General features: G+C 38.8%; 3 protein-coding genes and 1 pseudogene across 5 annotated transcripts in view; 2 read left to right on the top strand and 2 right to left on the bottom strand.

The window, feature by feature from the left end:
* The window catches only part of ATG4A (autophagy related 4A cysteine peptidase), a 59,045-nt gene extending 46,868 nt beyond the window's left edge, over positions 1-12,177 (bottom strand). The window contains exons 1-2 of one of the 3 annotated variants that reach the window (XM_019718129.2): positions 12,038-12,177; positions 9,643-9,816 (exon numbers count right to left, since the gene is read on the bottom strand). In XM_019718129.2, coding sequence (XP_019573688.2) covers positions 9,643-9,816; positions 12,038-12,059 — 196 coding nt within the window. In that variant the 5' untranslated portion in view covers positions 12,060-12,177. Of the gene's footprint in view, positions 1-9,642; positions 9,817-10,049; positions 10,155-12,037 lie in introns of those variants that run through there. The other 2 variants (XM_074324272.2, XM_019718131.3) reach the window with 2 other exon arrangements.
* LOC109438323 (large ribosomal subunit protein uL4-like) lies at positions 872-2,900 on the top strand (annotated as a pseudogene).
* PSMD10 (proteasome 26S subunit, non-ATPase 10) lies at positions 9,878-16,724 on the top strand. Its single transcript, XM_019718133.3, has 5 exons — positions 9,878-10,052; positions 12,176-12,274; positions 13,152-13,298; positions 13,393-13,559; positions 15,787-16,724. The coding sequence occupies exons 1-5, from the start codon at positions 9,939-9,941 to the stop codon at positions 15,938-15,940; spliced, it is 681 nt and encodes a 226-aa protein (XP_019573692.2). The 5' UTR covers positions 9,878-9,938; the 3' UTR covers positions 15,941-16,724.
* A 4,512-nt stretch (positions 16,725-21,236) lies between these two features.
* VSIG1 (V-set and immunoglobulin domain containing 1) overlaps positions 21,237-27,964 on the bottom strand; it is a 55,640-nt gene continuing 48,912 nt past the window's right edge. The window contains exons 4-7 of the mRNA XM_074323585.2: positions 27,084-27,239; positions 26,573-26,692; positions 23,479-23,620; positions 21,237-22,635 (exon numbers count right to left, since the gene is read on the bottom strand). Of these exons, the coding sequence (XP_074179686.1) occupies positions 22,314-22,635; positions 23,479-23,620; positions 26,573-26,692; positions 27,084-27,239 (740 nt within the window). The 3' untranslated portion in view covers positions 21,237-22,313. The remainder of the gene's footprint in view (positions 22,636-23,478; positions 23,621-26,572; positions 26,693-27,083; positions 27,240-27,964) is intronic.

The raw sequence follows: 27,964 nt of genomic DNA, 5'->3' as shown, positions 1-27,964 counted from the left end.
AGAGAAATAGACTTTCCAAGATAAACAGAAGCTGTGACAATTCATTGCCAATAGATCCATCCTACAAGAAATGTTACAGAGAGTCCTTCAAGTTGAAAGGAACAGACACTAAACAGAAACACAAAAGCATATGAAAGTATAATTCTCAATGGTAACGGTAAATATAGAGACAAATGCAGAACACTGAATCCTGTAATAATGGTGTGTAAATCATTTTAATTCCGATGTCGAGTTAAAAGACAAAAGTATAAAAATGACTGTAACTATAAGAATATGTTAATGGATGCACAACAGAAAAAGCTGCTATATGTGACGTCAATAACATAAGTTGTTTCGAGGGTAGAAGTAAAAGTGTAGAGTATTTGTATGTAATTGAAATTAAGTTATCAGTTTAAATACATGATTTTGAGTACAATATGTTTGATATAAGTCCCATGGTAACCACAAAGAAAATACCTATAGAAGATAGCAAAAGAAAATGAGACAGGAATCAAAGCGTACCAAAAAAAAAAGAAAAAAAAATCCAGTGGAAAAAGAAGGCAGCCTAGAAGGAAAAGAGAGACAAAAATATAAATAAAATAAAAGGAATAAGGCAGAAAATAATCAACAGAATGGCAATAGTATTTCCCTATCAATAAGTACTTCAAATGAAAGTGGATTAAATTCCCCAATCTAAAGACATAGAGTGGCTGATGAATAAAAACATGTTTCCCAACTATATGCTATCTACAAGAGATTCTCTTTAGATTTAAGGAAAAACATAAGCTGAATGTGAAAGGATGGAAAAAGATATTCCATGTAAAATGTAACCAAAAGAGAGTAGGGGTGGCTATAACTCTATTAGACAAAATAAACTTTAAGTCACCTTTTCCTGTGGGAGCCACCAGGTCGAGAGGAGCATGGCCGTCTCCTCTCCCCACCATGGCGTGTGCTCGTCCATTGATATCAGCATACTCCGAAAAGGGGAAATCTTTTGGCAAAAATGTCACTTTGCCTGCTGTGTTCCAGGCTCTCATTTAACCAGATATTGTGAACTTTGTTGACACCAACTTGTGAAAAAACTATGCTGTCCGTAAATTAGCAGGTCATCAAACCAGTGCTGAGTCATGGGGTCATGGCAGAGCTGTGGCTTGAATTCCCAGAGTTCAGGCTGTGGGACTCATCGTTCTGGCCAGGGTGCTTTTGGCAATATGTGTGGTGGGGGCTGCATGTTTGCACCAACCCCAAACCTGGCGCCATTGGCACCGCAGAGTGAACACAACACAGAAGCAATACGCCATCTGCTCTGCCTTGGCTGCCTCGGCCTTCCGGCATTGCTCACGTCTAAAGGTCATCGTACTGAGGAAGTTCCTGAACTTCCTTTGGTGGTTGACGATAAAGTGGAAGGCTACAAAAAGACCAAGGAGGCTGTTTTGCTTCTTAAGAAGCTTAAGGCCTGGAATGATATCAAAAAGGTCTATGCCTCTCACCAAATGAGAGCTGGCAAGGGCAAAAAAAGAAACCATCATCAGATCCAGCGCAGGGGACCTTGCATCATCTATAATGAGGGCAACGGCATCATCAAAGCCTTCAGAAACATCCCTGGAATGACTTTGCTTAACGTAAGCAAACTGAACACTTTGAAACTTGCTCCTGGTGGGCATGTGGGCCATTTCTGCATTTGGACTAAAAGCACTTTCCACAAGGTAGATGAGCTATGTGGCACGTGGCATAAAGCTGCCTCCCTCAAGAGTTAACTACAACCTTCCCATGCACAAGATGCTCAATACAGACCTTAACAGAATCCTGAAAAGCGCCGATATCCCAAGAGCCCTCCGAGCATCACACAAGAAAATTCATTGCTGAGTCCTGAAAAAGAATCCACTGAAAAGTCTGAGAATAATGTTGAAGCTAAACCCACCTGCAAAGACCATGCTCCGGAACACCATTTTTCACCAGGCCAAGAACCACCAGCTCCAGGTAGATAAAGCAGCAGCAGAGCTAGAAGCCAAAGCAGATGAGAAGAGGGTTCCAGGCAAGAAGCCAGTGGTAGGGGCAGCCAGATGGCTCAGTTGGTTAGAGTGCAAGCAAACAACAGGGTTGCAGGTTCGATTCCCACATGGGCCAGTGAGCTGTGCCCTACACAACTAGATTGAAGACAACGAGCTGCCACTGAGCTTCCAGAGGGGCGGCTGGATGGCTCAGTTGGTTAGAGCGCAAGCTCTCAAGAGCAAGGTTGCCAGTTCAAATTCCACATGGGATGGTGGGCTGCATCCCCTGCAACTAAAGATTGAAAATGGCAACTGGACTTGGAGCTGAGCTGCACCCTCCATAACTACTTGGAGCTGATGGTCCCTGGAGAAACACACTGTCCCCCAATATTCTCCAATAAAATTTATAATAATAATAATAATAAGAAGAAGAAGAAGAAGAAGAAGAAGGGAGGAGGAGGAGGAGGAGGAGGAGGAGGAGGAGGAGGAGGAGGAGCAGCAGCAGCAGCAGCAGCAGCAGCAGAAGCCGCCGCCAGTGGTAGGGAAGAAAGGAAAGAAGGCTGTTGGTGCTACGGAGCAGAAGAAGCCTTTAGTAGGAAAAAAGGCTGCAGCTACCAAGAAACCAGCAGCTGAGAAGCCTGCAGAAAAGAAACACCACAAAAGAAAAGAAGCCTACAGCATAATCTTAACTTTGTTTATTCCATAAAGGTCAAATCACTTTGGACAGCTAATTTTGAATAATAACCTGATCAAAGAGGCATTGAGAAGAAAAAAAGAAAATAAAAATAAAATAGGCTGTAAGTCAAAACTGTAAACAAACAAACAAAAAAAGACAAAGACATTATATGATGACAAAAGGGTCAATTCACCAGGGGGTTATATCAATTATAAATATAAAGCACTCAACATCAGAGCATTCAAATATATGAAGCAAACACTGACAAAACTGAAGGGAGATATAGTAATAGTAGGGGATTTCAACACCTCACTTTCAGAAGAGATAGAACATTCAGACAGTAGATCAATAAGCAAACAAGACTTGAGCAACACTATAGACCAAATGAGCCTAACAGACAGATAAAACATTCCACACAATAGCAACAGAATACACATTCTTCTCAGGCGTACACAGAACATTCTCCAGGAGAGATCCCATGTTAGGTCACAAAACAATTCTCGAGAGATTTTGGTTGAGATCATATCAACTACATTTTCCAACCACAATGGAATGAAACTAGAAATTAATGGCAGAAGAAAAACTGGAAAATTCACAAATATGTGGAAATTTAAAAACACACTCTTGACCAAACAATTAGTCAGAAAAAATCCAAAGGGAAACTAATAAATATCTTGAGACAAATGAAAATGAAAGCACGACATACCCAAACTTATGGAATGCAGCAATAGCCATACTAAGAGGGAGATTTACAGTAATAAATGCCTATATTAAAAAAGAAGAAAGTTCTCAAATAAAAATCTAATATTACACCTCAAGGAACTAGAAAAAGAACAACAGACTAAGTCCAAAGTTAGCAGAAGGAAGGAAATAATTAAGATTAGAGCAGAAATAAACAAAATAGAGAACGGAAAAACAATAGAAAAAATAATACTAGAAGTTGTAAGTTTTTTTAAAAAATCAACAAAATTGACAAAGCTTTAGCTACATTAGCTAAAAAATAGAGAATACTCAGATAAATAAAATCAGAAATGAAAGAGGAGTTATTATAACCCACACCACAGAAATTAAAAGAATTATAAAAGACTACTATGAAGAACTGTACACCAACAAATTGCATAACCTACAAGAAATAGATAAATTCCTAGAAATACACAACTTACCAAGACTGAATCACGAAGGATCAGAAAATCTGAACAGAACTATAACTACTAAAGAGATTGAATCAGTAATCAAAAACCTCCTAACAAAGAAAAACCGAGAACCAGATGGATTACCTGGTGAATTCTATCAAACATTTAAAGAATTTACTTCTTCTAAAGAATTCATTTGAAATTCATTTTTAAGTTAACTCTTAAAGAATTAACTTTCTTCTTTTTGAAAAAGTTTGGAAGTCAATACTTCCCAAACTCTTCCAAAATATTGAAAAGTAGGGAACAATTCCAAACTCATTTTGTGAGGCCATCACTACCCTGATACCAAAGCCAGAAAAAGACACTACAAGAAAACTAGAGGCCAATATCCCTGATAAACACAGATGTAACAATCTTCAACAAAATTCAAGCAAACCAAATTCAACAGCACGTTAGAAGGATCATAAACCACCACCAAGTGGGATTTATCGCTGGGATGCAATGAAGACTCAACTTATGCAAATCAATCAATGTCATACATGACATTAATAGAATGAAGGGGGGGAAACCACACGATCATCTCAATAGGTGCAGGAAAAGCATTTGACAAACTTCAACATCTTTTCATGTTGAACAGTTGAGTGTTCTAAGCTCAACAAACTAAGAATAAAAGTAAATTACCTCAACATGATAAAGGCTATATACAAAAAGTCCACAGATAACATCATATGCAATGATGAAAAACTGAAAGATTTCCTCTAAGATCAGGAACAAAACAAGGATACTCACTCTTGCCACTTCAATTTCTTGTGAGTCTTTTATTATTCATCAAAAAAGGTTAAAAAAGAAACCACTTATAAAGCAAATAGCTCTGAAACAAGAGCGTGGAAGCTAAAACCCAGGGAGTAAGTAAATAAAATGTCTTATTATAATAGCTTATAACAATATGCCAGTTTTATGAAGGGATAGCTTTTGAACGGGAAAGGTTTGTATAGGCCAGTGATATACAATACCAAGGACATTTATCTGTAGGATCAAAACATGTGCTTTAAAAATTATTAGAGCCACAGATTAAAACATCTCATCTTAAACCAGGCAACTGGCAACTGCCAAGTGCTTGCAAAAGCCACATAAACAAATTATATCTGCAAACAATGAAAAATCAATTGCAAAGGGTCATTGGGCCAGTTGTTCCAATTTTATCTAGTAATTGGTGGGAATGGAGAAGTTCCATTCTGGATAACCCAGAACCTATTCCTGTGACTGTCATACAGTTAAGTGATTTGCATATACCCTGTAGGGGATGTCCTTAAGTTTGTTTCACCATAGAATATATTCATTTCCAGTTGCGCTATGGAAAGAATATTTGCATTGGATAAAATATTTAGTGATAATTAGAAAGAAGCAAATGGGGGGAAATTGTCTCTCTTTGCACTGTCCAAAATGATAACCACTAGCCATATGAAGCTATTTAAATGGAAAATAATTAAAATTACATACAATTAAAAATTTAGCTCCTAGACACATTTCAAGTGCTCGTTGTGGCTAGTGGATGACATACTGGAGTAACATAGATAAAGAACTTTTCCATCATCACACAAAATTCTATTGGACAGTGTTGCTGTAGACCATGTAAAACATGGCATTTCCCCACAATCTTAGGTAGAATTACAGTCCAAAGAGCTCTGACAGGAATTAGTATTGCACTATCTGAGGTTTGCATTCACACATAATTTCTTCAGCAATATTGAGCAGTGTGTTATAGTATTTAAATGGTAGGGTTTTGCAGAGTAGTCCTGTATTTCCCTTTTAGCTCCAACTATTACTAAATCGTGTGACCTTAGGCATGTTACTTCACTTCTCTGTACCCTTATTCTCATTTTTTTTAAATGGTGGGGACTGGGGAATAACAGTGCCTACCTCACAGGGTTGTTGTGAAAGATTAAATGAGATAAGCCCAAAATGTTAGCTATTCTTAGAATTACTCTTTAAATCTAGAAGATGAACTCGGCTTGTTCTATGACCTAGAACCTAGGTGACCAGCAGAAAAGGCAAGACAGAACATTCAACCTTATGAGTCAGTCTCCAACAAGGCCCCCCTTTGGCTCTTGCTAGATAAACAGCAACCATGCTGTTCCTCCATAACTTGGGCCAGAGACAAAAGAGAAGTGGCCTTCTCCCTTAGAGATCTATTTGTCTTGCAGCTTTCAGAAAGTCCAGGGGTACCTCACCCTTGACCTTAAGGGCTTCAGAATTGAAAGTTAACTGCCACATCATATCAAATAAAATAAAAGCACAATACACTGTCTATAAAAGAAGATTACCCAAACAAGTCACTCAGTAAGAGAGGCACTTGGAGTTGTTTTGCCAGCTGTTTGTAGCAATCAAGTCTAATTCCTTGATATAATATTATGGTGAAACGTTACTATACCCAATCCTTTGTGAATGCCACACAACAGGCCTGCTGTACCTCTGCAATCTACTGGATAAATATTTACTGAATACCTATTACACACAGGACACTTTTGTTCTACACCAACCATGAGCAAACTACATTTCGTGGGCCAAATTAAGTCCACTTTATGTTTTTTTTGTATGGTAAGCAAGGTGGGAACTACTTTTACATTTTTAAACTGTTGGAAGAACTGCCCTCAAACATTCTTATCAAATACTGAATGGCTCTGGAAATTAGCTTTTGCTGCAGACTTGATGTTTCTTAATTAATTCAACCTAAAATTACAAGGTAAAACAGCACTTATATGTGAAACTAATACTAGAGGAAAATCATTTCAACAACTAACATTGTTTGACTCACAAGGGATAAGAACACGTTTTATATATTTCCCATGTTGTCACAAGTCAAAGCAACAAAATCAGAATGAGATATCACTTCACATCCACTAGAATAGCTATAATAAAAAAGATAGATATTAGCAAGTGTTGGTAGAGAGGTGGAGAAATTCAAACCCTCATACATTGCTGCTGGAAGGGGAAAATAGTCTAGTCACTTTGGTAGGAAATCTGGCAGTTCTTCACAAAGTTAAACACAGTTACAATATGGCCCAGTAATTCCAATCCTAGATAGGTACCAAGAGAAATGAAAACATATGTCTGCACAGAAACTTGTACACGAATGTTTACAGCAGCATTATTCATAATAAATAAAAGGTAGAAACCACCCAAATGCCCATCAACTGATGAATGGATAAGTAAAATGTGACTAAGCCATACAGTGGAATAGTATTCAGCCATAAAAAGGAATGAAGTACTGAGACATACTAAAATGTGGATAAACTTAAAAAATAATACGTTAAGTGAAAGAAGCCAGATACAAAAGACCATATGTTATATCATTCTATTCATATGAAAGTGCAGAAAATGAAAATCCAGAGACAGAAAATAGGTTAGTGGTTGCCTAACGCTGTGAGTAGAAATAGGGAGTGACTGATAATGGACATGAGGTTTCCTTCTAGGGTGATGCAAATGTTTTAAATAAGATTGTGGTGATGGTAACAAAATTATAAATTATACTAGTAATCATTAAATCGCACACTTGTAAAACGTGTACAATACCAAAAAAAAAGCATAGCCCATGGGAAAAAAAAACTGATAAATTGGACCCCATCAAAATTTGAAACTTTTGCACTTCAAAATACACCATTAAGAAAATGAAAAGACAAGCAACAGACTGGGAGAAAATGTCCATATATCATATATCTGACAGGGATTGTATCCAGAATACATAAATAAGTCTTACAACTTACTCAATAAAAAGACAATAAAGACAATAACTCAATTTAAAAATGGAAAACATATATGTATAGACACCGCACCGAAGAAGATACAGGAATGGCTAACAAGCACACGAAAAGATACTCATCATCATTAGTCATTAAGGAAACTCAAATGATCACCCACAGTGATATATCATTTCACACACATTTAGAATGGCTATAATAAAAAGACAGACGATAACAAATGTTAGTGAGGATGTGGAGAAAGAGACACCCTCATACAGTGCTGGTGAAAATGCAAAATAGTGCTGCTGCTTTGGAAAACAGTTTTGCAGTTTTTTAAAAAGTTACACATAAATTTGCCATATGATCCAGTGATCCCAGCCTTAGGAATATAGCAAAGAGAAATGAAAACGTCCACACGAAGACTTGCACACGAATGTTCTTAGCAACATTAATCACAATAGCCAAAAATTGAAAACAACCTACATGTCTATCAACTAGTAAGTCGACAGACAAAATGTGTTATATCCATAAAATAGAATACTATTTGGCAATAAAAAGTAATGAAGTACTGATACATGTTACAACATGGATGAACCTCAAAAATATTATACTGTGAAAAGAAGCCAGGCAAAAATGACCACATATTGTATAATTTTATTTAGAAATGTCTAGAATGGGCAAATTTATACAGCTAGAAAGTAGATTTGTGGTCACCTGGGGCTGGGTGTAGAAACCAAGATTAACCAAAAATGAGCATGCGAGATCTTACTGGGAGAGTGAAAATGTTCTAAAAGTGATTATGGTGATGGCTGAACCACTCAGTAAAGTTACTAAAAATCATTTAATTATACACTTATGGGTGAATGTTATATGTAACATACGTCTCAAGAAAGGTGTTAAAATAGAAAAGGAACAGTAGGGGAAACTGGGTGAGGGATACACAGGAACTCTGCACTATCTTTGTAACTTTTCTACAAATCTAAAACTATCCTGAAATAAAAAATGTATTTAGATAAAAATTGACAAGAAAATGTTTGTGGATTTGTATCAGTATTTGGCAGTCCCAATATATGTGAAAAGACATTTACAAAGATGAAATAGGTAAAATATCATTACAGATTAGCATTAACAGGTGAACATTTGGAACAATTTTGATGAGAGGGAACACTGACTGTGAGCCCCAATTAAACAAAATGTTAGACCCCCACCCCCAAAAGAATTCCATTATTCCACTAGTAGTCCTGTATTAGGAAAAAAAATATCTACTGTTATTATAATTTGAATTTCATCAATAAACATTTGTTGAAATTTGTTTTCTCTCTTGTTATATAAAAAGCTACAAAGTATCCTGGATTTTGCCTTTTGGCCCACAAAGCGTATAATATTTACTATCTGGCTGTTTACAGAATGTTTGCCAAGCTCTGTTCTACACCACAACAAGATAAATATAATCAGTCTCTTTCTTGAGAGTATTCTTATCATTAGCTAGTTTTGGCATACTGCGCTTATGGATATGCCCTATAAAACATAAGGAAGACTTGCATCTCTTCTGCTACGGCACTATTTGGGATTTCCATAAATAAATGCTATTAGCTTAATAGTTCTAGCCAAGCTTCGATGTCATTGTTATTACCGCGATATTAAAGGGCCAACAGCATACCACAGTATCAAGATTACCCTCATCAAGTTGTGATGCCACCAGGCCATGGCCTCACCTAAGTCTCTGAGATATCAAGTGGCTCCTATGGCATCACACCCTGCCTTTGGCATCACCCTGGCACATCACCTTACTATGGTGTCATATGCTATCACTGCCATGACAGAATTTTGCCCGGATGCCTCTCCGCCGAGATGTCAGAATAATTAACCCCTACTTCTTTCCACTCCTGTGGTGGCGGCAGGGAGGGGGAGGGTAGCCACAGCCACCAGTACGAACTCGGGAGGTAATACTCAGCTCCTACTGTTGTCCCTTCCGCCTCCCACTGCAGGTCAGGGCCCCTGTGGGACAGGACCTTTAGGTTCTCATAAGTCTCTTGCCATGACTCCGTACCCATTTCGCGTGGCCGACTCAATGCCCCACAATGACCACCCTCCCCGGTTCCACACGAAGCCGCTCCCAGTACCTGACTCCATTCTCCAGCTGTCATCCTGGGCCAATTCCACCGGCCACTTGACTACGGTGGCCGCGAGGGACCCTGGAACTTGTAGTTCCGCGCTGCTAGGGGCAGAGTCGGTGAGAGAGGCAAAGGCACCTCCCGGGCCGGAACTGAGCTCAAACTGCAACTCCCAGAGGCGCCCTGCAAAGGAATGAGGAAAGTTGGTGATTGGTGCAGCTCTATCAGCGTTTTTGATTGGCAGTTGGAGCCGTCGACGTGAGGCGGTCCGCGGTCTCGCTGCCCCGAGATCCTGGGAAAGCGAAATGGAGGGTTCTGTATCTAACCTAATGATCTGTAATCTGGCCTACAGCGGGAAGCTGGAAGAGTTGAAGGAAAGGATCCTGGCGGATAAATCCCTGGCTACTAGAACTGACCAGGTAAAGCAGCGCTGAAGCCTCTCCGCAGGCGGCGGCCGCTACGTAGCCCAACGTGGCTGCCTGGCGCGGCCCAAGAAGAGACCGTTTCCCAGAGGGCCAGATCCCCGCCCCCGCCGCCCCCTCCGCCCCCGCCGCCCCCTCCGCACCCGGGATCGCGTCAGGCCTCGGAAATGGGCGGCAGGAGCTACCCCGCACACCTCAAAAAAAAAAAAAGAAATGTTTTTGGCCTACTACTTAGCTTACTGAATTTTGGCTATGTGTAGAATGTGCACTGCGTTTCTCACAAATGTCCAATCTTTGAGATACCCTGAAGAGGAGAGTATTTTTGTTTGTATGTTTGTTTGTTTTAATGGGTGTCTTTACTTTTACAAGTGATTTTATTCAGTGAAACACGTGTAAGAACGCCCCTCCTGTGCCAGGCAGTTTGCTAGGAGTTGAGGAGACAGCCGAGTGGAAAAAGCAGACATTAATAAAGTAACGCCAAGTCATATGTCCGATTACAAATTGTGGTTAACAGAAACTCGGGAGAGAAGTTTAAATGGTGCTTTTAGAACGAGGACCTGCTTTAATCTCCCTTAGAAAAGCCAGATGTTGCCATTGAAAAGGGTTTGCGGAGGAGCTTAGACCGTGCGGGATGAGCGGGATTTCCTTGGAGGATGAATGGGCATTATAGGCAGAGGCGGAACAAAAGTGAATGGACTTTGGGAAGTGTGTCTTTCTGCCGCCCTGCTCAAAGTACCCTCATGGCTTTCATCCCGAGTTTCTAGAAAGATTCACGGTGCCCTTACTAAGCCAACAAATATTTATAGATTGCCTCCTGTTTGACAGGCACCGCGTACTAAGCGCTGGTGAGACGTTGTCACATACTTAGAAATCTCCTGTTTTGTGTCTTTGGGAAGAGAATTGGAAGTCAGGGACTTTTTTCTGGAACTTTCCTTTATTGCTCAATCTGAAAATGGCGTTATCTTTGCCACGTTTTTCTTCGTTATGGTCTGGCAATATTTAGTACTTTAAATTAATTTAATAATATTAAAGTAAAATTACGTAATCTAACTATTCTTCATTAAGTCAATGGCATAAAAAAGGGGGAAGCTATTCAAGTTCAAAAGACTTAAAAAACATAACCAAATGCAACTTACGGACCTTGTATAGATCCTAACTGAAATAAACCAACTGCCAAAAGACATTTGGGGGACACTTGGCGAAATCTGAATATAGACTGGGAATTAGATGTTATGAAGGAGTTTACCGTGTTTACTGTGTTTCCCCAAAAATAAGACCAGGTCTTATATTAAGTTTGCTCCAAAAGACACATTAGGGCTTATGTTCAGGGGATGTCTTCCTGAAAAATCCTCCTGGGGCTTATTTTCCGGTTAGGTCTTCTTTTCCGAAAAACACGGTATTAGTATTTTTTTTTAGAGTTAGTGTTAATTTTAATAGTTGTAATAATGGTCCCTCTATTTTTATGTGTTTGAAATTTTTTGTAATACAATTTAAAATAATTTAAAACAATTTTCTTTTAAAGGTATATATAGATGATGTCAACTAGTTTTATTAACATTTCTTCCTCATAAGATGTATGTGTTCTTTCCAGAGCATCTAGAAATTTTGGAGTCAGACAGATGGGTTTGTGTCCCAGCTTCACCATTTACTAGCTGTATGACCTTGGACAAATTGCTTACCCTGAGGAGTCTTAGTTTCCTCCTCTGTAAAATGAGGATAATATCCATTGTACAGGATTGTGGGGATTAAGTGAGATGCATGTAAAACTCCTAGCACAGTGCCTGACATAAAAGCATGTATTAATGCAGTGCTAAGCAGCCAAAGCTCTATTTCTGCCAAAGCACTGAAATCAAGTTTCTTACTCTGCTGCTTTCATGGCTGTATTCTGCCCAGAATTATCGCATTCGTCCATGTATTTTCCCCATGTTACTAAAACCTTGGTCTCTCTTGTATTAGTAATAATATGGTTTAAGGTTACCTACCTGAAGATCCAGTGCTTTCCATTTCTTGTTTCCAAACTACAGGTTTGCTGGCCCTAATATTATTTTGTTCCGCTTTCTTGTCTTAGTTCTTCTGTTTCTCTTCAAAAATGTTGATCTTTTGGCCTCTCTCCCGTGTAGGACAGCAGGACTGCATTGCATTGGGCGTGCTCAGCCGGACATACAGAAATTGTTGAATTCTTGCTGCAACTTGGAGTGCCAGTGAATGATAAAGATGATGTGAGTACTAGGCAGAGTTAATAAATTCCCAGTTATCTTTAGACTCCAGACTGGTGTTTACTGAAACCTAAGTATTAAGCACAAAAACAGAATTGTAACCTTTATGTCTAGGAAGTTACAGTATGGCCCTGGTGACCAAGCATAGGACTAGTGGTTTCATTATTTTAAAATACTAGTTTTGCCACTCATACCCTGTAATTTAGGTAAACATGCAGATCAAAGCTTATTACAATGACCTCTAAGAGACTACAGACCCTTTTTATTATGTTGGAAATTTTTTGGTGAATATTGCCGGAATAATGAAGGCCTACATATCTTTTTTGTTATATAGCAATTATAATAGTATTGGTTTTATTAGGATAAGACTTGTGAAGAATAAGGATGAAAAATTTTTGGTAGGCAAAGATTCCTTTTCAAGGATGCTCACTGAAGTAATATTTATAATAGCAAAGAAATAAAAATGATTTAATGTAGGAACAGTTGGACGTAGTAGGTATATCCATATGATAAGATATTATGCAGCCAATAAAGTCATGATTCCAAAGAATGACAGAAAAATTGACAACAAAATGATAAGTGGAAGTTGTAGAAAATGCAACTCACAGAGCTTTATATCCTCTGATCCTAGTTTGAAAACTCATTAGAATTAGACTTATGTATCATTATCTCTGTGCTATAGGATTATGAGTGGTTTTTCTTTTCTTTTATATACATCTGCTTTCTAAATTTTCTGCAGTGCTTAATGAGGGGAAAAGAAAGGATGTTTTTTTTTTTTTTAAATCATTCACACACTGTTCTTTGTAAACCCTGCCTAAATGTTAGCATTAATCCCTGTGCCTTTTCCCCCTGTTTTTTGTACTGCCCACTTCTTTTACAGGCAGGTTGGTCTCCTCTTCATATCGCTGCTTCTGCTGGCCGGGATGAGATTGTAAAAGCCCTTCTAGGAAGAGGTGCTCAAGTGAATGCTGTCAATCAAAATGGCTGTACTCCCCTACATTATGCAGCTTCCAAAAACAGGCATGAGGTAGGGTTTTATTCCTAGCAGACTTCTTTTGAGTTCTACACCTGGACACAAACACAAATAGAGCTCTCCATTGTTTTGTTCTCTGATATTCCAGATCACTGTCATGTTACTGGAAGGCGGGGCTAATCCAGACGCTAAGGACCATTATGAGGCTACAGCAATGCACCGGGCGGCGGCCAAGGGTAACTTGAAGATGATTCATATCCTTCTGTACTACAAAGCATCCACAAACATCCAAGACAGTGAGGGTAACACTCCTCTGTAAGTGACAAGTAGTAGTCATTTGTATTCTACCTGACATTAGCCCTCTTGCACTAATTCTTACACATCATTTCTTTTATTCTGTTTATAAATGTAATACATGTTTGTGGCACACACATTTGAAAGTACACAAAAGTATAAAGATAAAAATTAAAAATGCCTATCTTGCCACCCAGAAATAACCACTGACAACATTTTTAGGTATTTCCTCCCAGTCTTTTGTATGCAACTATGCGTATTTTACTTTTTTTTTGTAAAAATTGGATCATACTGTGCATATAGTTTTATATCTTGTTCTTTTCACTTCATAGCATATTGTGAGCATTTTCCAATATTCTTAAATATTTTTAAAACATTTTTGAATAGCTATGTACAATTCCATTTTATAGATGTTCCATAATTCAATCATTTCTGTATAACTATATTTTTAAAACACTGCTATAAATAATGCTACACTCACCAACTTTGTACAAAAATTTTTGGCCACATTGCTGATTATTACCTTAGTTTATACTCCGAGAAGTAGAATTGCTGAGTCAATAAATACACACATTTTACGACTATTGCCATATATTGCCAGATGCTTCCAGAGGAGTTATATCATTGTACCCTCCCAACAGCAGTTTGACAATGCCTGTTACCCTCTCACCAACACTGAAAATATCCTTTCGTTGTATGAAAAATGATATTTTATAGTTTTAATTTACATTTTTTATTATCAGTGAAGTTAAACATCTTTTAATGCCTAAGACTAATTGCATTTCTTTTCTAAATTGTAGCTTTTTGTTTCCCTTTCTATTTCCTTTTGGGGAGTTAATTTATTTTCACTGATTTTTTTTTTTTTTAGGTACCCTTGACCTGACATAGTAAAAATATTAACCTTCTGCCATGTTAGTTGAAAATGTTTCCCCCGTTTCTCTTTTCGTGTTGTTCATGATTTTTTTAAATAACAAGTTTTCAACTTCTGCATAGTCAAACCTATTAATCTTCCCTCATGACTAGAAAGTCTTTCCTCGCCCTGAAATTAAATATTCACCTGTATTTTATTGTATCATGGGTTTTAGTTGAGAATTATTGTTACTGCTTTTCATTTAACTCAAATTCATTTAGAATTCTTTTATGTGTATGGCCTGAAGCCATCCTCTCCCTTGATATATTTTTCTACAGTACTTGGCCATTTTTCTTCCTTATTGAATGGTAGCTTTTTTGAACCAGAAATTCTATGAGTCTTCTTTTTAGTCCAAAGTGAGATCCAACCTTTTCTAATTTGACTTTAAACCGACTTTTTGAAAACATTGTTTTCTTAACACTTAGTTTTAAAAATCTTTTCTGTAGTGTGAGTGACTCCGGTTCGAAAGACTTACATATTGCCTGCTTCTCCATAGCCAGAAACTCGGCGTGGCCTGGCGAGATGTAGAAGTCAGGCAGTATAGGGCTCTGGGAAGAGCCTAGGATTTACAACCTCAGCCACTTACTACCTAGATTAAATACTTACATTAAGTAACTTGGAAAAATTACTTAACCTTCCTGAGTTAATTTCCTCATCTGTAATATAAGGATAATAATTCCTTCCTTGGTAGATTGTTGGGAGGTTGAAATAAAATAACATGTAAAGTGTCTAATAGCCTGGCTGACAAACTGTGTGCCTAACAAGGTTCCCTCCCTGAGTTACTGCTCAGCCATGTCGTCATAGGCACCTCTGTCACAAGATCAACTGTAAAATGATGATAATAGTACCTTGCTAACTTTTTTAGGTGGATATGGGGATCAGATGAGTTAAACTCCTTTAAACTGCTTTTCCAAAATATAAATCATAAAAATTCCTATTAGCAGATTATGAACTGGTTGGGTTTTTTTTTGTTTTTTTTTTGTTGTTGTTGTTTTTTTTTTTTTTTCTGAATTCTAACCCTGAATGATTCCATGTGTTTGGTGCAAATTACTTCTAATCTCAACAAAGTAAAGAATTTATTTCTTAGGCTGGCATTTAGATCCCTCCTTCTATTGCAGTAGGGCCAGAATTACGATTTATGATCTGATACTATAAGGTTATTTCACTGACTTTTAACTTATAAACACTCTTGCCCATGAAAATTGATTTTCCTTTCCTAATTAAAGAGCTTCCCAATATTACACTGCCTGATAATATGCACTTTAGAGTACCTATCAGGAAATCCTAGCCTTTACAGAGAATTAGTGATTTATGGGTCTTTGTGGTCCTCAATTGCAGACACTTAGCCTGTGACGAGGAGAGAGTGGAAGAAGCAAAACTGCTGGTGTCTCATGGAGCAAGTATTTACATTGAGAATAAAGAAGAAAAGACACCCCTGCAAGTAGCCAAAGGTGGTCTGGGTTTAACACTCAAGAAATTGGTGGAAGGTTAAGCAGCTTGGCATTATTCTTACTTTGTATGTTTTGTGGTTGTCCCCAGTGTCCTGGAAACTAATGTACGTATGCACAAGACATCATCTATGAGTAATGAAGTTTTTTTCACTTTCAAAGTCTTACACATGTTCTAAATATTGTTTCTGCTGAGGTATTTGTTCTAAGCTTACGATGTGCTTTCCAGACACTGAATAACTGTTGAGATTGTTCTGTTATTGTATATTATTCTCTATTGAATTTTGGTTAATTTTGAGTGTTTCTGTGGCTGTTGTGAGTCTGCAGTACCCTCCCACGCACCCTCTGTCCATCCACTCTGCGGCAGAATAACTCCAGTAGCATCAGGCCAGTTGTTCTGCCAAATGTTTTTAGGTAGATTCCAGAATGTTCCTTCTGTACAGTTGAAACACATCCTAACTTGTTTTTCAAGCTCACTCAGAGGCCTATACCAAATACATTTCTGATTTTTCAATAGTACATTTAATTTATTTTTGTTACAGGAGGAATACTTGTATATTTTAGAGGACCAAATTTTCAGTCGGAGGGCTATCCAAGTTTGTCATTCATAAACACTAAAATAATAAAAAATGATAGCCCATGTGTCTTATTAATGAGCTATTAATATTTCCCTCCATAAAATGTGCTGTTTTTAAAAGTGAAGTTTTTAAGTACGTATAGGAAGTTGTCCTGTATTGAAAAGAATGTCAAGCTTGTTAATATGCTTTGTAACAAAAATGTGTTTTGTATTTCAAAAACAAAAAATAAAATGTTGAGAGAATCTCCGAATTTTTCTTTAAAATCAGTTAAACACCCACTTAAGCCTTAAAGTCCTTCCTTCATAAAGACATTTCTCGGTTTTTGGTAGCTTCAGAGTCAATAAAATTAGTGAAGCTTGAACTGTAGCTAAAATCTTTAAAAATGTAATCTTCTGAATTGCTAATTAAATATGGAGCAAAAGGAAATTAATAAGTGTAAACTTGAGCTCAATTTAGGGAGCTGTCTTAAACGATAACTAGTCATAAAATCTAATGATCTCCAAGTGACTCTTCACACTATTTTTTTTAATTTGAGTTTTGTGCTGCAAATATTGTTTAAAGTAAGTGAGTCCACAAACTTACATTAATTTGGGGTCAGAGACTTAATGACCAGTTTTGTAGACACGAATTGTGTTGTTGATATGCAAACCCATTTTACATAAATATTTTGAGTGCTGATCTTCACAAATATGAAGCAGGGAAGCATCTTCTTAATGGAACTTAACTTTGTTTATTGAATACTAGGGATAGAATTGATGATAGGGGAAATAATTTCTTTGCAATATTTTTTAGTGTAATTAAAGTTGTATCTAATAGGGCCTGTTAGGACTGAAGGCATTTACTCTTCATAAATATTGAGTTCATTGTCTGAAGTAATAAGCTTTGTGGTAGAAAAGAAATCTCATCCTAGTTCTTTATTAAGCAATACAGATGGAAGCAAGCCTCAGGTAATTTGTAGGCTCTTGGCATTTTAAATAAAGTGGCTTCTTAACAATATTTAAATCACTGATTGGTATAAACTAAGGCTATTAATGGCCTCAGATATTGATCAGCTTGTTACCTGTTCCCTAGAGGAAAGCTGACAGAGATGAAGCTGATTCAAGGCCAGCAGGTTTGAAAAGTTACTTCCAAAATGCACTTAAGAAAGACGACAATTTTAGTTGTAAAGCTTAACTGAATATAAGATGGAAGAAATAGGTAAATGAAAACAGTGGAAAAATTTACATTCTTAAATATCTATTGGAGGGAATCCACAATTTCAGTGAGGTTCTGTGAGATTCAAGGAGAAGCTGCCTTTTACTTTATAATCTTTGACTTAATTTAACTGTATGTCCCCAGTGTATTGATTTACTTCTATATCAACTGTGGTGAATTCATTACCTGGCTGTTTCTGCTGCTTTCCTTTTACATATCCTGTTACCCTCCCAACCCCGAAATCAGTCTGTCAGCAAGTCTGATACAGTGTGGGAGCTGTTCACTTCGAGGTTTATGGCTCCAGCCTCACAGTTCTACTGACTACCTAAAATTGGATGTAGAAATTGGTATGTGTATTTTTCTGGGAAGAGGGTTCTGTAACTTTCGTCAGAATCTCAACAAGATTAAGAATCCCTGGTCAAGAGAAAAAATACTGAATCAATTGTCAGGAGATGTGAGTTCCACAACAGTATAGTTCTGTAACACTGTAGGCTTTAAGAAGGCAGAGATCATCTCCATTTTACAGATGAGAAAACACCCAGAGCTAGAAAAACAACCAACACTAAAACTTAGCCTTCCTGGAATCTGATCCATTTTCTTTCGGCCTCTACTCAAAAACTGGACCAAATGGAAGGCACTGTGGCATTTTGATAATAACCTGTTAGTTGTGACACTCTCCCACCCCCAACCCCTGTGCTTGTCTTTAGATTTATGGGAAGTTTTTTGTTCCCTGGAAACTTCATTAGCATCTCTGAATTCTTTTTGTTTTGTTTTGTTTTTAAAACAGCTGCAAAAACAAGTGGTATTATTCTTTATTGATAGGTTTGAACCTTTTTTGAGACCTGTTTCCCAGCACACAGACATTATAAAACAACCTTTTATTACTAAAATTTGGGTTTGTTTCATTGAAATTAGTAGCGTGGTGCAGTTGAAGGAGCATTACACTAGGAATCAAAGAACTTGGGGTCTAGACTTTGTACAAACTCAGGCAGATAATTTGACCTCTCTTCACTCAGGGATTCTCCTCTGGGGATTGGCTGTAGATGTATAGCAATGACCCAGCTTTTTAAAATGACATTTACCCCTTCTGTCATCCCCACCAAGAATGTAATTTTGCATCATCTCTCACCTCCACCCCAGCATTATCGAGTGAGCCGTTGTGTGTGTTATCACCCTCAGCTGCACTGGAATTGGAAAAGGTTGAATACCATTGATCTCAAAACTCCCTTCCAGCTCTGCTAGTTCTTACTGGAAGTTCATCAAACTTCAGTTACACACAGACCAGCATAAGAGCTGCAAATAGTAACTTCTCAGCATACAGCATTGGGGGAAAATGTCACCTAGTACTCTCAAGGACATAGGAGATATCAATATATGTGGTTTCTTATCTATTGGTCAAGAATTGCTATGGTTTAGTCCCTTTTCCTCATAGATCACTGTAATTTGGAGGCCCTCCCCAGTGCAGTACAAATTCCAGCCTTCCTTCCCTACAGGCAACACACTACTATTGATAATGTTATCAAGAACTTGTCATAGTTAGCAAAGCTGATTCTGCTCACCATTGTATCGTCAGCCACAGTACCTGGTTCATAGTAGCCATTCAATAAATGTGCAATGGGTGACTGAATAAACATGAATTCTGGGAGAATAAGGACCTGCAGCCAAAAAGCTGTTCTGTTGACTTTCGCATATCCTAGGTGCTAAATGCAAAACCAGAGAGAGAAGTTCCTGGAAATATTTTTGGGTGGTGAGAAGTGAATGATTAAGAACCCAAGGCTGGTTTGGGATTTGGTTGGGACTAGCCACCTAAATTTTAACTACCCATGGCAAAAGAAATCAGATAGTACCCTTTCTGAATGAGAATTGTGCTAAAATAATTTGGTTGAAGTTTAATGAAACCAGAAAAAACTCCCCTCTGGATTGTTCTGGTCCTTGAAATTCTACCGTTTAGACTCTTTGGATTAAGGAATTACCTGTGTTCCAGAGTCCTCTGTTTGAAGGTAAATACTCCTAAAACAGCTAACTCCTTATCAATCTGAATGGCATCATTGGATGATGAAAGATCATATTCACTGGACCAGAACAGGTCACAGAATGGCTACCTTTAGAAAGGGTGGCAAGGGTCCTAAGCAATAAGCCCTGCCTGAGAGATGCAGACCTGAGTGGGTCACTGAGCTACTAGGTACATGAAAATCCTGTGTGTTTGGAAAGTAAGATGCCAGAAAGCCAGGAAGGGCACTGAAAGGAGAGATCTAAAGATACCACTTAAGATTAACCTCACCTACTTCCCAACTTTGCCCAGCGAGGGTATCTGAGTGGGCAACATGTACTCACTATTTTTAAATGAAGACCTCTCCTTGTCAAATTCATTCTGTTGATTGCAGCTCAGCTTCCAGGCTATCGAGATAATTTTGAGTCATGATTCTCTTACAGCATAGTAGCCATTCCCCCCAGGAGCAGTACAGCCACAGATTTATTGTGTGCCTTCCATGTTTTTATCCAAGTCACTAGTTCTTAATCTTGAATTCAGGGTATCTATAAGTGTTCTAAGACTGTACATGACACTTTTTGTATAGAAGAATTTCCCTGTGGGGAGAGGAGTCCAGAGTTTTCAGCATTTTCTCAAGGTGATCCATGACCTCAAAAAACGTTAAAAACCACTGATCCAGCTATTCAGTATTTTGAACAGAACAATGCTCATCAAGACAGAGTTCTGTAACACTGCCAAGAGTGCCTTACATCGTGTTCAGAATTTGGGGTGTAGTAGTCTCTTTTCTTGTGATTTGCCTCTGTCACAGAAGTGGAAGGGAAAAGTGAATTCCAGCTACTTTGGTGTTCTGATAATTGAGATTTTTATACTGCTGAGGTCTAGTTTTTAATCTCTAAATATTAGGTCATTCCTAAGACCGTCATTTTGCTTCCTTTACCCAGCAGACACCATATATCATCATATATTTAGTCTGAATGGAATTGTAGATGCTTCAAGAATCCATGTGATTAGCTAAAATTAACACAGCAGAGAAAATACGTAAGTAAAAGCTTGCTATCTCTTCTCCCTATGGCTCTGGATGAGTGTAATGTGAATTTCAATGTCAATCTACCCTACAACCTTCAAAGACTACCTCCATTAGTGTATAGGTAGGATCTATATAGAAAGGGCTTCACAGTTTAAGAAAAGCCTCTACATGAAAATCTGGATGTGATAAGTCTGAGATTCATTACTTCATTTAAAAAGAATTCACCTTAGAAGGAAGTCAGACACAAAAAGTACATACTGTATGATCCCATTTGAAGGTCAAAAAAAGACAAAGCTAATCTCTAAATGATAGAAAACAAATCAGTGGTTGACTAGGTCCAGGGTGTTGTTGGGATTGCACAAAGGGGCATAGGAAACACTTTGGGATGCTGGAAATGCTCTAGATTGTCGTGGTGGTTTCATGGGCGTATACATCTGTCAAAGCTCATCAACTTGTATGCTTGAAATAGGTGCAGTTTATTGTACATAAATGTCAACAAAATTGTTTATAAAAGACTTGCCTTAGGATCATTAAAATACAATTTTATTGAATATTATTTAATGAACTTTGAAACAAGATTTAAAATCTGATTGATTATACAAATGAAAACATCTACCTGTAAATTTCTTCAAGGTGGGATGTAGGTGAAATATGATCAATGGAAGAGCTTTTTGCCAGGTGAAGAAGAGGTGATATCAATGCATTTTAGTTAATATTTGACATTTACACAAGAATATCTCCTTACTAATGTGGGATACCCTAAAGGTAAAACGGATTAAATAACTAGCTCAGATTATCTAAAACTGATCTGAAGTGTTCATTTAGAACCGTTTCCTCGTCTGGCCCTTCCAAAGTAGATAGCATGAGACACAGTGATAGCACAATTGCTCATTCAAAGCTAAATTGTACATCATCTATGACATCAATATTTTGTATTCACTGAAGAAAAATTGTATTTGGAATTGTTTGCCTGTATATTATTTTTTCATTTAAAAGGGTTAGTTTAAAATTTTGCTACGCTCAGATACCGAATAACAGGGTGGTCCCTTGGGAAATCTAATATGATAAATGAAGCATTAATGTTAAGACGTAGATTTAAGTGCTATGTACCAATCAACATGTACCCTTTATATAGTCTCCTCTGGAATTTTTTAGGATGTTTTTCCCAATCTATGAGATGATGCTGGTGAATTCTTAGTGGTCAATGTGAAAATGGGAAGCCCTGAACTAATCCTAGAAATAATATTGAATCCAATTAATGTCAACTTGTCATGTGTGCATGTGGAATGTAACAAAGAGTAGCTAAAAATAGAGAAATAAGGTTTTCTGAAATACGACAGAGGTGTGGTTGCAAAAACACTTTCAACTGAGTTAGAAATCACTTGCCTTATCATTAGTTATGTTTACGCATTAGTAAAATTGTAAGTACTCAATACTGGTAATGCAGCAAACTTTGCATTTATTTAGTAGTTATTTTGACCTGTTTATTTTGGATTGATGGTAGGAGCACCTTGTTAGAAGAGGATTGGTCGGAATGGAGCGAGGTGGTGGGAGATCGGTAGGTCAGCTGAATTCTAAACGCCAATAATGGGTTTCTAAGTGATGAACACGGTGCTTAGGCTACCAGCCTATGGCTTATTCACTTGTTTTTCCTCATCACACAAGGGCTCAACTACAATCCCGGGCTCCAGTTCCGGCTCCAGCTCCATCTCTGGCTCCTGTTCGGGTTCTGGCTCCAGGTCAATCTCAAGCTCAGGCACTGGGACAGGATCAGATCCCGGGGCAGGCTCCTGGGCAGGCTCAGGCTTGGGGGTAGGCTCATGATCTGGCCCCAGGATGGTGTCAGGGTCAGTCTCATGGAAGGAAGATGGCAGAGCTGCTTCTAGTTGGGTAACATCTTCAGATGGCATTGTCTCAAACTCTGTACCTTGGTTTACCTTTGTCATTGGTCTGCAGGAAGAAGGCCCAGGGAAGAACAAGTTAGGGTTTGACATTTCATGTGGAGCTATAGGCTCTGTAGCTTCAGTGACCGGGCCCCAGTCTGTTCAGGACCTCTGTGATTTCTGATATTCTGTCTCACTGTCAGACCATGTGTCTCCATTTTGGGTGCAGCAAGATTAGGTCTCAACTATATTATGAGAGTTCAAGAGAGAATAACCAGTGTTTATAATGTGGGAAAACTGGTATCAGGATGAAAGGACCTGAAGATCTCATAAGGTCTTTAAGGGCCATATCCATGGCTCAGGTGCATCTCCAGCTCCCACTTCATCTAGCACAGTACTGGGCACCTGGCTGGTACCCAATACATAGTTGTGGAAGCATAGAAATGGAGGGATGAACAAATGAATGAGTGTGATATACATACATTCTAGAAGAAATAGCAGAGTGGTCAAGAGCATGGGCTGTGGGCAGGGTCTCATTCTGACTTCTGTGGGCCCTACGCACTTTTGCCTTCATGGGCCCCTTGTTCCATACAAAAAGCATTAAAAACCGTATTTTACGACTGTGTTGGTAGAAATACAAGTATATTGATATGATAAAACATGTTCTTAGACCCTAAAGGGTTGCTGTGGTGGTTAAATGAGTTGATGTCAAGTGCTTGGAACAGTCTGGCATACAGCGCTCAGTAAACAGTAGCCATCACCTTTCTTTTATAAAAGCAGTGAGGGTGAGGAGAAAGGTATCTCTGATACCTTAGCATTAAAAAAAAGTGCTTAGGAAGAGCTGACTGGAAAGAGCTGTGTGCCTGAGAAATGTTCGTATTCAAGTAAAGACAACAAAATAATGTCTTACTCGAGTTCTGTGGTGGTTTTAGAATTTCTCTTCCTTTCCTTCCCCTTTGCCTTGGTCCTTGCGAAGCACACCACAGAGGTGACAATGGCAGCTCCCACTAGGGTTCCCACCAAGGCCCCAACGATGATTCCAATTTCTGGATCTGGAGGATACAAGCAGCTGGTTAGTAAAGTGGAACATACTGTCTATCTCATACATGTGCATCCATGAGTCATGGGGACTACTGGGGGCATTCATATGGGGGCAAGAGACTTGCATAGGCTGGCAACATGGAAAATCCTTGACTTCTGCCAGCTGGACTCATAGTGGGGGAAGAAAGATGCCTGGCTCGACTATGTAGCTTACCCATTCACATTCACACACGTAAGGTAAAAAATATGCCAACTTGCAGGAGGTGGGGTCTCTTTAAAATAGGGTTTAGAAAAGAGAATCTTCAGTGCGCATTTGCTTGGTCAGTGAGAGAGACACCAAGGAGCTGCAATCTGCTGACCAGAGAAATGACCTGTTACAGGCAAGGACATTTCACCAGGCTTTCCCTGAGCACAGGTGAAGTAGATCCCTAAAAACCGTCTCTTCCACAAATTCCATGCTTACCACGGAGCCTCATGCCTGCTGGCCACTGGAAAGAGATATGCCCTTTTCCACACACAGGCATGTTATGGAAAGGCACGCTTGTTAGATCAGTCTGTGGAGAAACTTAATGAATGTGAGATGATCCAGCTGAGCACCAGACCTGAAAGTACTGAGATATTGACCCCAAGAGGCTACGTCTGGGTTCTAGGCAGGCCCACTCCCATCCGCCTCCTCTCAAATAAGGATGGACATCCTGTATTTTGAGACAAAAGGCTACTTGAATTGGCTGATTATTATTTTAACATTTTTGTGATTAAAGGCATGCATGTGCATAATTTAGAAAGTCAAACAGTTCTGCTAGGGCTTCTAACAGAAACATGGCAGTCCCCCGTCTCTGAGTCCCATTCACTACAGGTAATCATTCTTCAGTATTTTTGTTTTGTTTTTTTCATCTTCTGGAATTTGCCCCCTTATTTCTTTATGCTTGTTCTAATATGTCCTGCCTTTTCCAGTTTTTGTCATTTTCTATTGACTTCCTACTCTGGAAGATGAAGATTTAACTTGCTTACACCGTTCCCCTCACAGCCTGCTACACTCTCCTAATATAGTTATAGCACCAGTTGTAGTTAAATCCAAGTATTGTGACTATGTACATATTGTTCACAGGTGCAGAACCTGGTATATATTATGATCTTTTCTTGTACAACATTTTAAAATGTTCCCTGAGGATAATGATTACCTCATTTGGGGATTGTTGGTTTTTTTTAATGTATAATCACTAATCCCTCAAATTTCCAGCAAAACTCTGAAACTCCTTTTAATAGATTCAAACACATCACATAATCTATTGGTTTCTTATACCCCTCCCCCACCCCAGAGACATCCTTTCTGGAATTCTCCGTCCCTTTCCCCCAACATGGACTAGTTGCCCTTCTAAGTCTGCTGCTCTACTGTCATCCTTCAACCTCCTTTCACCTCCATCCCTATTTTATACATAAAGAAAAAAGCTTTGCAAGTTGCTTCAAGATTCAGCTCAAACAGCACTCCGTTGGTAAAGCTGACCCTGGTTCTATAAGCATAATTAATTGTTTCTTCTTCGGTGTCCCACAGACCACCCTGTACAGACCTCTATTACAGCATTTAACACATTTTAGTGTTTGTTTGTCCCTCTAGCTAAACTGTGAGCTCCTTAACTGTAAGACATGTATCTTATTAATATCTGTGTATCCATCACCTAGGACAGTACCTGGCATATAGTAGATATTCAGTGAATATTTGAGGAAGGCAGGGAGGAAGGGAAGGAGGAAGGGAGGGAGCCAAAAGCCAACACCATTGGAAAGAGGATTCAAAAGGAAGTAAGGCTCAAGTACAAATCCTAGGAGTGTCTACATCTGCAGTATGACCCTATGTCTGGAAAGGCAAAAAGGGTTTGGGGGAAGATCTACAGAAAACAACACAAACAATGAAGGGATTGGGGGTACAATGGGACCATAGAAAAGGAAATAAAAAAGATGAGGTGCCTTCTCTTTGAATGGAAAAGAGCTGAAAATGGTATGAGAATGAAGGAGCAACCTGGAGTTGGAAATGGTTGATTCAGGACAAAGACAAAGAAGAAAGCTTCCTAGGAAAGCAATGATCCAATGGAACTAGCCACCGTGGAGCCGGTATATAGTAAAACCACAGATTCAAAGTAAGTTAGAAAAAATGAATACAGGACATGATCCTAAGTGTCGTTAAGCAATTTGTGAGAGGTGTGGCAAGGAATACCATATGAAATCTCACCCCTGACTAGCCAGGCCCTCAAGTCTATGCTTAGTAACTAAGCACCTCTGAACTGGAAGGTTGAGGTTTAGAGGCATCCCGGCATTGCCAGTTACCAACTGGATGATCTTGGGCAAGTCACTTACCTCCCTGAACTTGAGTTTCCTTTTCAGTAAAATGAGGCTAACAATATATTCTGCCTCCTAAGCTAGGTGGTCGGAGGATTGAGTGAGGTAATGCTCGCAGCACCCGGCTGAGTTGTCTGGCACATGATTTGTGCTCCACAAATGTTAGCCTCTGTGACCATAGGTGTGAGTGTTCTTATTACTATTATTATTTGAGGCAGATGTTAACAAATAGTTAAGAACTGGAAAGTTTGTGAGCTCTATGTGTGACATAGACTGCTACAGTTTCACCTGGATTGACCAACAGCATAACAAAGAGAATTCAGCCTGGTACTATCAATGATGCTGTCGTATTATTGATTAAATAATAAAACCTACTCTCTAGAGATGCTGTGAAGTTAAACAAATTAACTTTTGTAAACAATTTATGGCAGTGTGTGGCACATATAAGTATTATGTAACCATTAGATATTAGGATGGTAATTCATCACATCAACCAATATATGTATACATAAAGCACCAAAATATTCAGAGAGGCAGGAAGGACTAACCAGGGATCTTAACTAATTTACTTGGTCGGCAGACCTAGGATACTTGACTTAAGGAGAACTGTTAAGGTTGTATGATCAACTCACGTGAAGCAGTCAGATCGATTTCACAGGTATTATTGCCGAGGATGTTGACCGCAGTGCACTGGTAATAACCTTGTTCAAAATCAGTCAGATTTCCAATAACCAAAATCCCGGTGGCTGGGTCTGTCAAAACCAGGAAATAGACTTCTGAAATCTCTTATGTGGGTACAGATCATATCAGTGTAGCAGATCATTCAATGCCCACCCACTTCCTCACGTCGGCCTCCCCTTCTCGAAATGTCCAGGGTCCAACTAGAACGCTTGTAACTATTCCAAAGGTAGACCATCTGGGACCATGCCATTCTCTCCATACCCACCACCTCTGAGCCAAAAGCAGGTTTGACTTCTAAAAGGTGGGGATAAGACCAGACCATAATCATCTGATTAGGAGATAGACATTCTCTTTACATCCCCCTCCCAGAAAACTAAAAGACTGAGCTCTAAAGATGAGCAGCCGGCCACACACACATGGTGTCAGCCAGCACACCGCCGGGCTGCTGAGGGCTATCCTTACCGAAGCTTTCTTTCACTGGGACGATGTCTCTTCCTTCAAGTTTATACCAGTGGTACACAGGCGAAGGTGTACCGAGCACTGAGTGGCAAGAAAGAGATATAGGATGGCCAGTTTCTGGTATTCCTTGAACGCTGCAAAAGGGCTTAGAAGGTTTGACTGTAAAGCAATGACAAAGAGTAAAAGCCCTGTAGGATGAATGAGAGTCTGTAACAATTGCAGTCACTTCCTCACTTTCATTTTGTGCAACATGGGGGCTTGTTTAAAAAAAAAAAAAAAAAAAAAAGGAAAACTTTAAAAAGTAATTTTGACAGTTTTCTGTTTGTACCACTAGATGGGAGGAGAGCACTTCAGGCGCAAGGCACTTCCAGGCCATTAACATTCTAACAGTGTTTCTTCAGTGGGCCTCCTCCTCAGATTCATAATCATGAACTTCCATGTTGTCTCTTAAAATATATCTTTATTAAAATAACCAAACATAAGCAAACACGAAACAACTAGGAGCATAGCTTATACTCTTGAAGCACAGTTTTAAAGGAAAATTGAACCCTTAAATACTTTGAGATAATCTGTTAGTTTTTTTAATTGTTATATTAATACCACATTTTTTATATTAATGCCATATTTTTCTTCTCCTTTACGAGTCATTTTGGCATTTGTTCTTCTGGGGGTGCCACAAAATGCTTGGAGGGTTTGAATTTGCCTGTGGCACTCATTGCTAGGGGAAGCCCATTTGGGGCAGGGTGTGCTATAGAGCACCGAAACCTTTATTCCGTTTTCACTCCACAAGAAAATACTTGAGTGTCTTCTGTGCACCTGGCACTGGGCTAGGCACCAGAAATTCAAAAGTAATTCTGACACAGTTCTGAAGTGCAGTGGGGGGA

The sequence above is a fragment of the Rhinolophus sinicus genome, chromosome 18, assembly GCF_057876585.1.
Source record: "Rhinolophus sinicus isolate RSI-liver-muscle chromosome 18, RSI-T2T, whole genome shotgun sequence".
NCBI classification, from domain to species: domain Eukaryota; kingdom Metazoa; phylum Chordata; class Mammalia; order Chiroptera; family Rhinolophidae; genus Rhinolophus; species Rhinolophus sinicus.
Note: the sequence above shows the minus strand (reverse complement) of the source record. Positions and strands in the feature narration are given on the sequence as shown.

Excerpts from the sequence above, each read along its gene's own strand:
- PSMD10 (XM_019718133.3), top strand. The coding sequence starts at position 9,939 with ATGGAGGGTTCTGTATCTAACCTAATGATCTGTAATCTGGCCTACAGC. Across the intron at positions 10,053-12,175 it reads TGGCTACTAGAACTGACCAG|GACAGCAGGACTGCATTGCA; the intron begins GTAAAGCAGCGC and ends TCTCCCGTGTAG. Across the intron at positions 13,560-15,786 it reads AGTGAGGGTAACACTCCTCT|ACACTTAGCCTGTGACGAGG; the intron begins GTAAGTGACAAG and ends CCTCAATTGCAG.